General features: G+C 43.0%; 1 protein-coding gene across 1 annotated transcript in view; it reads left to right on the top strand.

Moving 5' to 3' along the window:
- The first annotated feature begins 1616 nt into the window (after positions 1-1616).
- Positions 1617-14073, top strand: part of ATPAF1 (ATP synthase mitochondrial F1 complex assembly factor 1) — a 28498-nt gene continuing 16041 nt past the window's right edge. The window contains exons 1-5 of the mRNA XM_033114444.1: positions 1617-2806; positions 6487-6595; positions 9587-9637; positions 10744-10806; positions 13496-13546. Of these exons, the coding sequence (XP_032970335.1) occupies positions 2481-2806; positions 6487-6595; positions 9587-9637; positions 10744-10806; positions 13496-13546 (600 nt within the window). The 5' untranslated portion in view covers positions 1617-2480. The remainder of the gene's footprint in view (positions 2807-6486; positions 6596-9586; positions 9638-10743; positions 10807-13495; positions 13547-14073) is intronic.

The following is a 14073-nucleotide window of genomic DNA, read 5'->3' as shown; positions in this document are numbered from 1 at the left end:
CTGTATGACCCCTGGACCCAGCTTATCTTCTTGGCACCACTTAATTATTTCCCTCTTTAGAGCCCCCCAGCACGTGACTTGGGGAATTATTCAGCACAGATTTCTCTCCAGGTTCCACTTACCCTGGCTTTCCTCCTACCTCACGGCTCCTGCTTTTCAGTATCTTTTGCTGTTTTCTACCTCTTTTCCCTGATCTCTAAATGTTAGCGTGTCCCAGGGCTCAGTCCTTAGCCCTCTATCTACATTCATTCCTTCAATGATCTCACTCAAACTCATAGCTTTAAATATCATATATACACTGACAACTCACAACTTCGTTTCTCCAGCCCAGACAGCTCCTCAGAACTTTACATTCACCCAACAGCGTGGTGACGTCACTACTTGCCAGTCTATTAAGTGATCTCAAACTAACATATCCAGAACCAAATTCCTGATCATTCACCCTCCAAAACCTACTCCAGCCTTCTTGCTCTCCATAAATGGCAACTCCATCCTTCCAGATCAAAAGTTGTTCAGATCAAAAGCCTGTAAGTCATCCTTGACTCCTTTCATTCTCTCACAACTACATTCACTCCATTAGCAAAATCTTTGGGCTTTGCTTTCATAACATACCCAGAATCTGGTGACTTTTTTATCCCTGTTATCTTACTTGAAGCACCACCATCTCTCACTTGGATTATTGGTCTCCCTGTTAGGTGACCAACCATTCTAGTTTGCTTGGGACTGAGGAGGTTTCCAGGATGTAGGACTTTCAATGCTGAAACCAGGTAAGACCAGGTAAACCAGAACAAATTGGTCACCGTTGGGAGAGCTTCCATCCTTGCTCCCCATGCCCTATATTCCACCAGCAGCCAGAATGATCCTTTTAAACAGTAGATCATGTTATTTCTCTGCTCAAGCACTACAATGACTACCCATTTCACTCAGATTTAAAAGCAAAATCCTTAACCAAGGCCTACAAAGCTCTGAGAAATCTAACTACCTGCACCCCACACCTCCTTCACACAATAACCTCCTTGTTATTCCACAAACATGGCAAGCTCCTGCATCAGGGCCTTTGTACTTGCCATTCCCTCTATCTGGAAGGCTCTTCCCTCAGATATCCACACAGATCATTCCCTCATTTCCTTCAGGTCTCTGCTCAAGGATCGCCTATCTCTACTCTCTTAGCCTGTTTTTGTTTTTGTTTTCCTAAATAGCATGTGTCATCACCTAAAATTATATATTTATTGTGTCTCACCCCACTAGAATGCAAGCTCCCTGAATTAATGTAAACAAGGAAATAAATAAGAATTTCAGATAGTCATAATTGCTGTGAAGAGACTAAAACAAGGTAATGGGATAAAGATTGTAAGGGATGAGGGGTGCATCAAGAAAAGTCCCTTTGAGGTGCTGACTTGTGAAAAGAGCCTTAAATGATGAGAAGGCAGCCACATGCAAATCCAAGCAGAGGGCTCAGCCAGCTGAAGGATCCTGAGGCAAGTACAGGCCCGCACACCTAAAGGACTTACTAATCTCAGAGTCTGCCCCACTATTCCCAGGCCACCGCCCAGGGCCAGTCTCCATGAATGCAGGCTGAATGGAGCAGAGTCGAAGACTCTTTCATGCCCCTGAGGGGTCCACCATTCAGGAACGGTTTCTATCAGATAAAACCCAGACAGAAAGGACTTCCATGGAGGCAAACTGACCAATGCCATTGCAGACAGCCTGCTCCAGGCCTGGCCCTGTGCTGGGAGCAGGTGAAACACAGAGATGTTGATGTCACTGTCCTTGACCCCAGAAGCTCACACCTGGTTTTCTTTTGGGGGGGCAGGGAAGAAGATGGTGGCATTGGGTGGAGAGAGGAGGAGAAAGTATTTCAGGGATCAAAAATAGCTTAATTAAGACCTGTCAGGACAAATCCAGGTGTCTCTCGGGGGGAAAGTAGTTCAGTTGGGCTAGAGTTCAAGGTGGATGTCAGGAGCAGAAGGCGACAGGGCTTCGGAGGCAGCTGGCATCTTGAAACCAGTTCAGGCCTCAGTAGAACTTGGACAAGTCTCTTAATGACTCTCGGCCTCAGTTTCTTCACCTGTAAAATGAGGAAAAAACCTGCCTCGCAGGGTGTGAAGCAAATAGCGTCCTGCACATAGAAACGCTCAGTAAAGAGAAGCTGCTCTTGTGATTACAGTTGATGAAAGGGCCTTCGATGCTGAAGGACGACTACTGCGAGTGCCTAGAGAATTTAACAAGGAGCAAGCTCGGTGAGGACGGTCCGAGCGGTTTTCAAGAGAAGACTTGGAGGGGAGAGGCTGTTGGTCCCGAACCTGAGAGCGTGGATCCGGGCAGGCTCCGGGGACGCGGTGGGCGGTGGCGCGCAGACAGGACCTGAGCATTGAGCCGCCTCCTTCCCGCCCGCCCCCCTTCGCCTTGCCCTGGAGCCCGGAACTTTGGGCGCGCGGAACTTCGGGGCCGGAGCGTCGACGCGGCGCACCCGGAGCGCGATGGAGCGGGCGCGCGGGCCGGGGGCCGAGGCTGACGCGCTTGAGGACGAAGAGGAGGTGGGGGCTATCATGGCTGCTGTGGTGGCGGCTGCTGGTGGCGCGAGTCCCGCCGTCCTGCAGGTGGCCGGCCTCTATCGGGGCCTGTGCGCTGTGCGTAGCCGCGGCCTGGGCCTGGGGCTCGTGTCACCCGCGCAGCTGCGCGTGTTCCCGGTGCGCTCTGGCTCGAGCCGGCCCGCGGGGGGTACCGACGGCAGTGGGGTCCGGACCGAGCTGGAGGCCAACCCCTTCTACGACCGCTACCGCGACAAGATCCAGCAGCTGCGCAGGTGCGGGCTCCGGCCGGGCGGGGGTGGGCAGGGAGGAGGGCGGCGCGCGGCCCCGCGTTTTTGGTGTGTCTGATACTTTCAGTGCTTACAACAGCTATGCGAGGTATCCCTGTATACTGTCCCCACGCGACAGATGATGTATTTAGGCTCAGAGGCAGGATCACTTGCTTAATGTCATACAGCTGGTGTCAGAGCTGAGAGACTACAAAGCCTTGGATCTTTCCCCAGTTTTCTGTCTTTGTGCTTTAGTTCTCAAAACGCTGAGATACACCCTTATGATGACAGACTTTATGAAGCAGGCAGTTCCAAGACACCTGTTCTCATTACAGACATGGGAAAATGGAGCATTCCAGAGAAGGGACTTGACTTGCTCAAGGTCACATATTGAGTCAACTGGCCTAGAACTGGTGTTCCCGAGCTCCTGGCTGCAAGGAAAGTGTCCTCTAGCTAGTCTTCCCCACTTCCAGGAAAGAAGATTGGAGGTGGGAGCAGGGCATCAAAGACTAGTAGTGTTACAGTTGGATCATGAAGTGAACCCTCTTCATCATGATGGAAAAACAGTATCAGAGAGAGTAAGAGACCTACCTAAGGTCACACAGCTGGTTGGGATTCATCTGACTTGGAATCCAGGGTTCCTAACACTACCCCTCTGCTTCCAGATGAAAGAACCTGGAGATTAGAAGAGGGTGAGGTGGGTATAAGGGGGCCGTGGAAGAATCTGAAAAGTTCAAATGGAAAGAGCTGAAGGAGATCAAAGGTGAAAATTAAAGGAGGCTTGGAAGAGAATTTGGCAGGGTGGGCAGGCAAGTTGTCTTACGAAAGGAAACCAAAGACAGTATTGTAACTTCTTCGAGTTCTGTCTCATCTCTACTTCCACGGCCTCAATTTACTCCTCCATCATCTTCGCCTGGACTCTTGCTGTCGTCTTCCAGCTAGTCTTCCCCACTTCTAGTCTTAGACCCTTCCACCCCAGTCTGTCTCATTGCTATTTTCTTCTCGTTTTGAAAGAATGACGGAATACGTGAATGAATATTTTTGCTCTCCTTCCAACAGCATCAGATGTACTCAAGCATTTGCCATCTTAAAGGCCCTTCCTTGATCTATCTTCCCTTTTAGCCTTTTCTCATTGATCCCTTTCACAAACAGGCATCTCAGAACTGTCTCTTCATACTCTGAATACTTCTCAGCTCCCCCTTATTCTTACTCATGAACAAATGAATAACTGGTTTTACTCTCCTTGCCCTCTAGGTCATTTCCATCAACATTTATACATATTGCTGTCTCCTGAAGGGTGAGCTTTCCACTGACCTCTGCATAGTGTCCATATTCCTTGGTGTTCCACACAAGGCTCTCTAGCTTTATTACCAAAACTTTCTTTGAGCACTATGGTCTAGCATAAAGGAATACGGGAATGGGGTGGGGGCGGATGTTCCAGGTAAGGGGAGCAGCACCAGCAAAGGTACAGAGGCATGACAGCACCTCAACCATTTGAGAACATTTGAGCAAATTTTCATCATAATACTCTTAGCACTTGACTTATTTACATGTCTGTCCCTTGCATTAAATAGTAAGTTCCTTGAAGTAGGGTCTCTGTTTTATTTGTATTTGTATCCCCAGAGCACAGCAAAATAAACAACAGCAAGAGACAACAAGTAGTTTGTTGAATGAATGAAAAGGAGAGGGGAAAGGGTAAATCCTAGAAGCAGCTGAGAGAGACAAGAGGGGGAGATGGGAGGGAAAGCTGTGTGGATACAAAAAGAAAAACCATGAGGATGAGGTAGATGGAAAGAGAAATAGGAAAGCAGGGCCAAAAAAGGGTCAGTAGAACCTTGGTCGAGTTAAGGGACAAAGAGGCAAGACAGGGCCTGGCCCTAGGGCCCAGGACCAAACAGGTAAGATATCATGAGATATTTTTAAAGTAATTACAGCCCTGATTGGTTAGTGCTGGGGCATACTAACTAAAACCTGGACTCTTGGAGCATCAGCCACATGTTTGGTGTGAGCCAACAGCAGGACAAGGCCATGTGCCCTGCTGACGCTACTCCAGCCCAGAATCTGGGTTTTGCATCACAGTCTGAATAGATGAATTGAGAAGATTTGATCTAGCTCCAGGCCCACTATATCTAGAATGTGGACAAATCAGAGGGTGTCCAGAGAGCAGCAGGTCCATAGTGAGGAAAGATTCCCAAGTCACATATATGAAAGGGGCCAGAAAAACTGAAGAAATTTTTTGAAGAGAAGAGAAATTTAGGGGGTGACATAATAGTGATTTTCAAGTACTACTGTGTTTCCCCAAAAATAAGACCTAGCAGGACAATCAGCCCTAATGCATCTTTTGGAGCAAAAATTAATATAAGACCCGGTCTTATTTTACTATAAGGCCGGGTCTTATCTAACATAATATAATATAAAACCAGGTCTTATATTAATTTTCGCTGGCTGGTCTTATTTTCGGGGAAACACGGTATGTAAAAGGAATTAGACATTTTCTCTTATTCCTGGGGGTGAAAGATACAGAGAGATTTAGGCTCAGAACTTTTTAATAATAAAAGATATCCAAAGCAGGAGGGCACAGACTTCACTGCATAAGCCGCCCCTCACTCTGTCCACTCACTATGGGAGGCCCAGGTGTGTCTGTGGCCGCTGGCAGCCCTCACCCTGGTCCTGGCACTTATAGTCCTGGCCAGGCAGTTGTCGCACCCACTGGGCAGGACCCATGGAGTGACTCTACACTGAGGACCTGGCCCATAATGGAGGGAAAGAAGAAGATAGACTCATGAACATAGCAGTGAAGAGAGTGGTGTTTAATGTCACCTCTGGAAAGGAGTTTATGGAAGAGGGGTCCCCTAGTGCCTTGACCAGCCAGGATTCCAACAGAGAGGTGAGCAAGATTCCTTGGATCTTACCTGTATCACCCGTGACACTACAGGTCTCATGGCCCAGGAGCTGAAGTTCCTGTATAATGCCTTCTCCAAAGTGTACAGAGCCAAATATCACATCGTCTGCTACATAGCCTGAAGAATTCTTAACGATGGCAGTCCCACCTGGACTTTAGGCCTGAAGACCAGCCCCATTTTGACAGAAAGGACAAGTTCTGATGTTCATTTGCAGGAGCAGGTTCTTTGGAGAGAGGGTCAGAGAGATACTCAGGTGCTAAATCTTTTCCTGCAGAATAGGCTACCTGAAGCCTCTGAATCACCTGCATCTGAATAAACAGATGTTCAACGTGGGGGGTGCGGGTGAGGGGGGAGAAGATGTCCAGGAACCAGATGGGTTCAAGTAAAATCTTGACACCTAGTAGGTATACTATTGGATTCTTGCCTGAGGTGGTGACAGCAATATGAGCTCAAAGTCATCTTCCCATCTTGAGGATTTGAATTCCAAGTACCCAGAGTATAAGTACCTGAGGGACCAAGCTCTGTGTCACCCTAGGGAATATCCTGCAAGAGAAAAATGTTACATAGGCCTCTTGACGATTAATAGTAGTTGAGTAACTGGATTTACTTGTATTTTTCCACTTTCTTGATTTGTAGGCCTATGCTCAGGCCTACCTAACTGAAGATAAATCCTTCAGCCTGTGAATACCTGTGTCCCCTCTCTGTGGAAGTAGAACATGATGCTTTGTTCTTTCCAGAGCCGAAAAAGCCCAGGTGGTTTAACTTTTGGTTTACCTTTATCAGGTCTGACCCAGCTGCTTTTGAGTCCCGACTAGAGAAGCGCAGTGAGTTTCGGAAGCAGCCAGTGGGGCACTCCAGGCAAGGTGACTTTATCAAATGTGTGGAACAGAAGGTAATACCTATCCCTTTTTATGTTGTTGATTCACCAGTGCTCTACACCCCACCCTCAAACCTTATCCTGGGAGTGGCTCATTGACGGGTCAGCAGATGAACTGTAACATAACCTCTCTCTACTCAGCTCAGTCTCCACCCATAAATGGTATCCTGCTCTTTCCGGCAAGTTACTGTGGTCATAGTGGAGATAGGGTTGGAAAGGGTAGTTGCTTCTCCCCCGGGTACAGTCAGGTGATGCAAGGTAAGGCACACACGGCAGTGGGCTAGAGATGAGGGGGCAAAACAGTGCTTACTAGCTATTGTTATCCTCAAATAAGAGTCAAAGCTGGGGAAAAGCATGTTGAAAGCTGTGTCTAGCAAAATTAATCTAATGCAGTGCTTTTCTAACTTAGACCATGACCCACGATAAGAAATATATTTTACATTGTAATTCAGTACACAAATATGTGTGTGATTATAACTGAAACACAATTTTTACAAAACAGTGCTTTTGCTACATGCAATATACTCTTATTATTTTTTCCATCTTTTAAAAAACTTTGGCTACAATCCAGTAAATTGATTTTACAACGTGTGATTTAAAAAATGCTAATCTAAGATGATGCACAGGACAAATTGGAGTGGGCGAGGCCGAACCCAGAGAGAATGTGGAGCAATCCCAGCGTGCGCTGCGCGGGTCTGAAATCGGGTGGTTACCGTGCAAAACTGGGATTCTACATTGTGGTTTAAAATGAGAGATGTTTATTTTACTCGGAGAATAACATTTTTTGCTTTGGCTATTCTAAGTTTTAAGAAAATCCACTCAGTCTTTAACAACTGCTTGAGTTAATTAGAATAAGAGCAGTAGTCAATGGGTTAACCACTACAAGGTTGGGGAGCTAATTCAACCTCCTGTGACAAACTTAGTTTACAACGTTATGTAAACAAACAACTCTCTACTACAAACATTTTAACAAATGTAATTTCCTATAATAAACATTTATAGTGTCGAGGTCATAAGTCAATAATTGCTCTTAGAAATAATACTTTATTATAAACTTTCTGTATTATATGGGAAAGCTTTTCGCTTCTTTTTGTAAACACTTAGAAATTCAACTTCATAATAAGATATACAATTAATAAAGATTTCATTTAAATTATGGCAACTCTTAGGTAAATATTTACTAACTGTCTTTCTTTTCCAGCTAGATAGAGGAAGGCTGATGTCTAATGGCTCCATTCCCAAAGCCTTTACTTTGAGTCATTGGTTCCTATCACATGAGACCTAGTGTCCCCTTTCTATTATAAATTTTTTTTTTTAAATTCTCCATTTTTTACCCTGAAATGAAATGTAGACAGTATAACCTACCTACACACATAGTTTCTGGGGCAAAAAAACAACATAGTACCCCAACTGTAATATAAAGGAACGTATTTTTTTACTAAAATATATGTTTTAGTATGTAAGTTCTTGGGCACAACTATGTGAGACTAATGCAGTTATCAGATGCTTTCACCTGTCTGTGAAATCACCATGAATACATAAGTAGCAAATATTGACTGGTACAGGGGGTTGTGTTGGGAATTATACAAACTCCCAAACCCTGAGCAGTGTTATCATCAGTGACCTTAATGAGATTCTACAATGTGCAGTCTTCTCTCAAGTTATATAGTTGCATTTCTGAAAAATTCAGTGTTTATTATAGTTGCAATTATAATTTTAGTTACCTTATTTCACAGGTTCTAAAATCCACATTTTTTCCCCACATTTTAACATCTCTGAAATTGTCTTAAAATTTATATGAAAGTGTTGTATTATTCTTTAATTGGCATCATTTTCTGATACATAACATAATGGTGCGTCTTAAGATCAGTGGTATCTTAGATTAGATAAAATGCAATCAGCTTATACTTGGAGCTGAGATTTTTAATTTCTGTAAGTTAAAATGGAAATGAAGAACGGATTGGAGGGACACTGTGGGAAAAGAATATACTAGTCTTAGTGATTCAAAGGTGAAGGCAGCTGTGCAAATGGAGGGATTTGTTTGTTTTGTTTTCACAGTATACCTAAAGGTGAGTGGTAAGAAAATGAAATCAATTCTCTCTGTTTTGAACAGTTTACATATGCAGGAAAGACTACATTAGGATGCGGCCACTGTATAGGGCTAGAACCAAAAGACCGGACTGTATCCAGTAGGTTTTTCTACACCAGGCTTTTGCCTACTTTGTAGGTACGAGTTCTATGGGCATAATTTATGAAAGGTTTGGATTCATTAAAGCACCGAGTAACAAAAGGCAGGGTTTTATGCAGAAAGTGTTGTTCAGCTTCAGAATCCCAGCACCTCCTTCAGCACTCCTTCCCTCTGAAAGGCATGGTCTTGAACCGAGAAACTGAGTGGATGACTCAGAAAAACCCATCCCATTATCAGAAACAACTCAAAATAGGATTTCCTGACGGGCCTTGATCAGAGATAGTGGGCTAGCAGAGAAAAATAATCACTTTCAGCTGTTTTGGGCCTTTTTTTGAGGGAGAGTCTAACTTGGTAAGGGAATATTAAGACCGAGTACTAGAAAAAAAACTCTGTATTCTTCTGAGGATGCCTGCCATCAGAAATGCTGTCACAGATAAGCAGCAGCCACTTCTCATCTCCTCTGTGGCTCACTGTGGAACAGAGCAAAAGGCAGAGCACAGGAAACCCAAGCAGCCCTCTTTCTGGGAAGGAGTCCCTCATATCCATAGTGGCAGATATAGAATGAACTCTCAGTGTTAGTAAATGCTGGTTACTAACAAAGGAATCCTTTCTCATTTCTGTATCTCAGAAGCTTAGAGAAAAGTTGTCTCACCAACAATAACTCTTAGGACAGTGTGTGCAGTTACTATATGGAGTGGAGAGAAGTGAATTCTTAGGTGCAAAAGTACTAAATGAGATATTGGACACCAGACCTAGCTTGGTGGTCTTTTTCTACTAGGTAAAGTTTAGATTAATATCCTGTCTATCATGTATTTCAGACAGACACTTTGGGGAAACAGCTGATGAGCAGAGGATTCACTAAGGACAAGGTAGGTTTCTAATTAAATATCCAAATCTGAAGCCACATGGAACATCCATAACAAGAGGCTGCAAATTTGAACATATTCACTGTGGTTCAGTGATTTTGTGATTTACTAACAGTGGAGATGAAAAGTATTTCTATGAATTTTTGTGTCCTTGATGTGACCTGGGGGTGCTAGAGGAAATAAAAAGGAAATATAGTGATACCCTTCCTTTCTGTAGGAATTAATTTTTTTTTTTTTTTAATTTGGGAATATCGGGAACAGTGTGTTTCTCCAGGGCCCATCAGTTCCAAGTCGTTGTCCTTCAATCTAGTTGTAGAGGGCACAGCTCAGCTCCAAGTCCAGTTGCTGTTTTCAAGCTTTAGTTGCAGGGAGCACAGCCCACCATCCCATGCGGGAATTGAACGGGCAACCCTGTTGTTGAGAGCTCACGCTCTAACCACCTGAGCCATCTGGCTTCACCTCCAGAAGCTCAGGGGCAGCTCATTGTCTTCAATCTAGTTGTGGAGGGTGCAGCTCACTGGCCCATGTGGGACTCAAACCGGCAACCCTATTGTTTAGAGCTCAAGCTCTAACAAACTGAGCCATCCGGCTGCCCCAATTTTTTTTTCTTTCTTTCTTTTTTTTTTTTTAAGGAGGGTACAGCTCACGGTGGCCCATGCGGGAATTGAACTGGCAACCTTGGTGTTATCAGCACCGTGCTCTAACTGAGCTAACTAGCCATCCTGGAATTAACTTTTTTTAAATCAAATAAAAACATGTTTACTTTGTCATTTATTTTGCAAATAAAGAGGCAGTCCTGGCAGAATAGCAGTTAAATTAAAGGTAACCAAACTTTCTCCTCTTACCAGATGCAAAGTGCTGCAGTGCTCACTTTGGAGGTAAAGCATTTGGGAAGTACCTATAGATACTCCTGGGAATAGAACTGCGCAAACCTGCCTGGGTTTGGGGGCTCACTTCTCTGAGCATGCAGATTTTCTCATACTCGTTTTCTACTTAGTGAAGATCTGCTTCACTTTAGAAAGGTCTCCTTCCCACAAGGCTTACACATAGAGTTAAGCTATTTCATTTTTTAAATTATCGTGTTAACTGCCTTTATTTTTCTCTTTCAGACTCTCAGTTCAATCTTTAACATCGACATGGTCAAAGACAAAACTGCTGAAGAAATAAAACAGGTAATGAACGAAAATGGGTTGGCATACTTTATGAAAATGTGTGCTCTGTGAACCAAATCTGAAAGTAGAAAGGAGCATACATTTCCTGACACCTTTTTCTAGCCAAAATGAAAGGTGGTCATAGATAGCAAAAGTGATGAATTACATGAAAATAGTGGCATAAGAAAACTTGTCTTTCTCGGTCTCACTCCTGTGTGTCTCATCAACTCTCATTTCCCCTTTCTTTTTCATTCCTGTGGTCCACATCTTATTTAAAATCAGCAGTACTTTATATCAGGATTACTGTACTACTTTTCTAAATAGGTTTCCCTGCTCTCATCTCTCCTACTTCCACTCCTCCTGGCATATCCTTACCAGTTGAGTCCTCTTAAAGTTCTGCTTTCATTATGGAGAAGCATAATGTATTGTTTAGAACACAGACTCTAGATCTCAGCTGCCTGTTTTAAGTCCTAGCTCTGCCACTTACTAGCTGGATGACTTTGATAAGTTAGTTAACTTCTCTGGGTCTTAGTTTCCCTGTCTGTAAAGTGGAGATAATAGTACTTACCTCCTAGAGTTATTTGGGGAATTAAACGACTTAATAGTTGTAAAGCACTTAGAAAAGTGCCTGGCAGAGTAAGTGGCTATAATTGTATTTTGAAATAAATGAATAAAAATAAATATTATTTTAGTAACCTGAACGCAAATGTTCAGTGACTTCCCATATTCCTTTGTTTGACATTCATAGTCTTCCATTATTATAGGACCTTCTGCAGGAAGCTTCCTGGACACTTTCCTTCAAAGCAGTCTTCATCTTTCCTGCCTGTTTGGTCATTCCATATACTTTGATTTGCATAGCTATTGAAATTTTCGTGTCTGTGATTCTTTTCTCTAGTTAGACTTTAATAAGCTGTTCATTGGTATTTCTTATAGTTCCATGAATTATATTTTAGGTATATTGAGAGAATCAAAATGATAATAAAAGCAGCATGCTATGTGTCAGGTACTATATCTAGTGCTTCATATACACTTTCTTTAAATTCTCGTAAGCACTTTGTAAAGTACGTTGTATTATTCCCAATTCACGGCTGAGGAAACTAACTTAAAGAGATTAAGTCACTTAATCACTGGTAGAGCTAGGACTCAAACGCATGTCTGTTTGACTCTGCATCATACTCGCTTCGGGAAAGTTATGCCAATTGCCGTGGTTTTCCTTTGGGTGCTATCATTCATTTCAGCAAGCTTTTATTGAATACCTTTTAATGTCAGCCTCTGTGCCGGACACGGAAATAAAATGGAGAATCTCCTAGTCTCAAGGAGCTTTAATCTAGTGGAAGGACAGACACAAAAATAAGGACAACACAGGGTTCCAACTTCTGTTAATAGAGGCTTAAGCAAAATCTCAAGGAGACCTTCCCTGCCTTTGGGAAGTGCCAGTGGAAAGTGGACACCAAGCATGTCCTTTAGGGGAAAGAGAAGCTAGGCCCAGGAGTCCTGATCATATGGCAAATATCATTTAGACCAATAATTTTAGGTGCAAATTTGTGTTTCTTAAAATAATTTTGAGTAACCAAGGTCAACTATGTTAGGAAACATCTAACAGTCTCATATTTCAGTGTTGTTTCATAAACTATTACTATAAATTAAATAAAAGTAAGCAGGATATGATGTCCTTAAAATGAGAAAACAGTGTTTTGACATGAAAAAAAAGCAAAGCAACCTTAGGCTTGAAAGAGTAATTTTTCCAAGTCCTAGGAAGTAATAGTCCTTCTGTGCTCTGTGTTGGTTAGATCACACTTTGACTAGTATCTTCAGTTGGGGCCCCCCTGTTTTAATGGGAATGTTAAAGCAGAGCAACTCAAACAGGGTAACCCCATTCTTCAACACCAGCTTATTCGAGTGTCACCTTGGCTATGATGCTTTTCTCCTATTTCTGTGCCTTTGCTAATGCTGTCATTCTCTGTTTAGAATGTGTCTCTTCTATCCTACCTGTTTATTTTCCCAGCCTCCCTGTTCACCTGGCTAACTCCTGATCATTTTTTAAGATACACCTCAAGAGTTCTCTTCTCTCCTCTGGCACTCATTCCCAACTTAGGTTAAGGGCCTCTTTGTTGCCCTCGGAGCACCTTGGCTATGTGGTTTGCATTGTAACTCTGTTGTGCTAAGCACAAACCTACATTATTTCATCCAGTCTTCACAGCAGTCCTGTGAAGTTGATATTATTGCTATATCATTGATAGTTATATTGATATTATTTAGTGATTTTTCAGTAATTTGCTCAAAGTAGCATAGCAAGCAGATGATTTGCATCCAGTCTACCTGACTCCAGACCCTAGGTCCAGACTCTGTTCCCTGAGAAGGCCCACAGTTGGCTAGGAGTATTGGTTTGGGGAGGGAAGAGAGAAGATAGAGAAAAAAAGAGCGTGTCTATTACATACAAGGCACATCGCAAGAGAAATGATTAACAAGGTCGTAGAATCCATCTCTCTGACAATAATTTGTTATTAAGAGTTACAGTTTAATCATCTAGAAGAGTAGGTAGTATTAAATCTTTTTTTGTAACCATGTACTAGTAATAAAAGCATTACATTGGGTTTTCCTCGCTGTTATCAAATAGCATATTAGTCTGAGCAATGAAAGCTGTCACTGTTTCTTGGCGCAAGTTGAAAAGATTACCCACATGTCACAGACATACTCTCTTTTTCTACAGATTTGGCAGCAGTATTTTGCAGCAAAAGATACAGTCTACGCAGTTATTCCTGTGAGTAGTTTGGAGGGGAAAATGAGAGTGTTACAGCACGAAGGTCAGGTCTCTAACCTTAGCAGGCAGTTGCCTTTACTTTTCCTATGTTTATTGCCTCTTGAGAACTTGCATTTATAGCTCTTAGGGTTTTTATTATGCCCTGAGCACCAAAGATTGGAAGCTCCATATGGTATATTTATGGCTCTTGTTTTCCCTCTTTCTGGTTTAGAAATGTCTCTTTGTGTCAAGTCTCTGACAAGGGAGCATGGTGTAGGTTCATGTTGCTGAGCAATTTCCAAGCTTCCAATTTTCAAGTCTTTTATTTCTTTGTGGTGTTTTCCAAGCCATTGGAATTTAACAGAGGGCCTCTAGCATAGCTTTCTTCCCGTCTTGTTCATAAGTGACCTGTACCTGAGCTGATTTGGAGCTTTCTCCCATTCTTTTTCTGGCATTTCCCCTTAGCAAGTGGTATTTTCTTGTTTTTTTTTTTTTTTTTTACTTCTTGAAATTGCTGTCTTGGAGATAGTCAGTGGCCACTGCATTCA

Source organism: Rhinolophus ferrumequinum, chromosome 9 (assembly GCF_004115265.2).
Source record: "Rhinolophus ferrumequinum isolate MPI-CBG mRhiFer1 chromosome 9, mRhiFer1_v1.p, whole genome shotgun sequence".
In the NCBI taxonomy this organism is placed as follows: domain Eukaryota; kingdom Metazoa; phylum Chordata; class Mammalia; order Chiroptera; family Rhinolophidae; genus Rhinolophus; species Rhinolophus ferrumequinum.
Note: the sequence above shows the minus strand (reverse complement) of the source record. Positions and strands in the feature narration are given on the sequence as shown.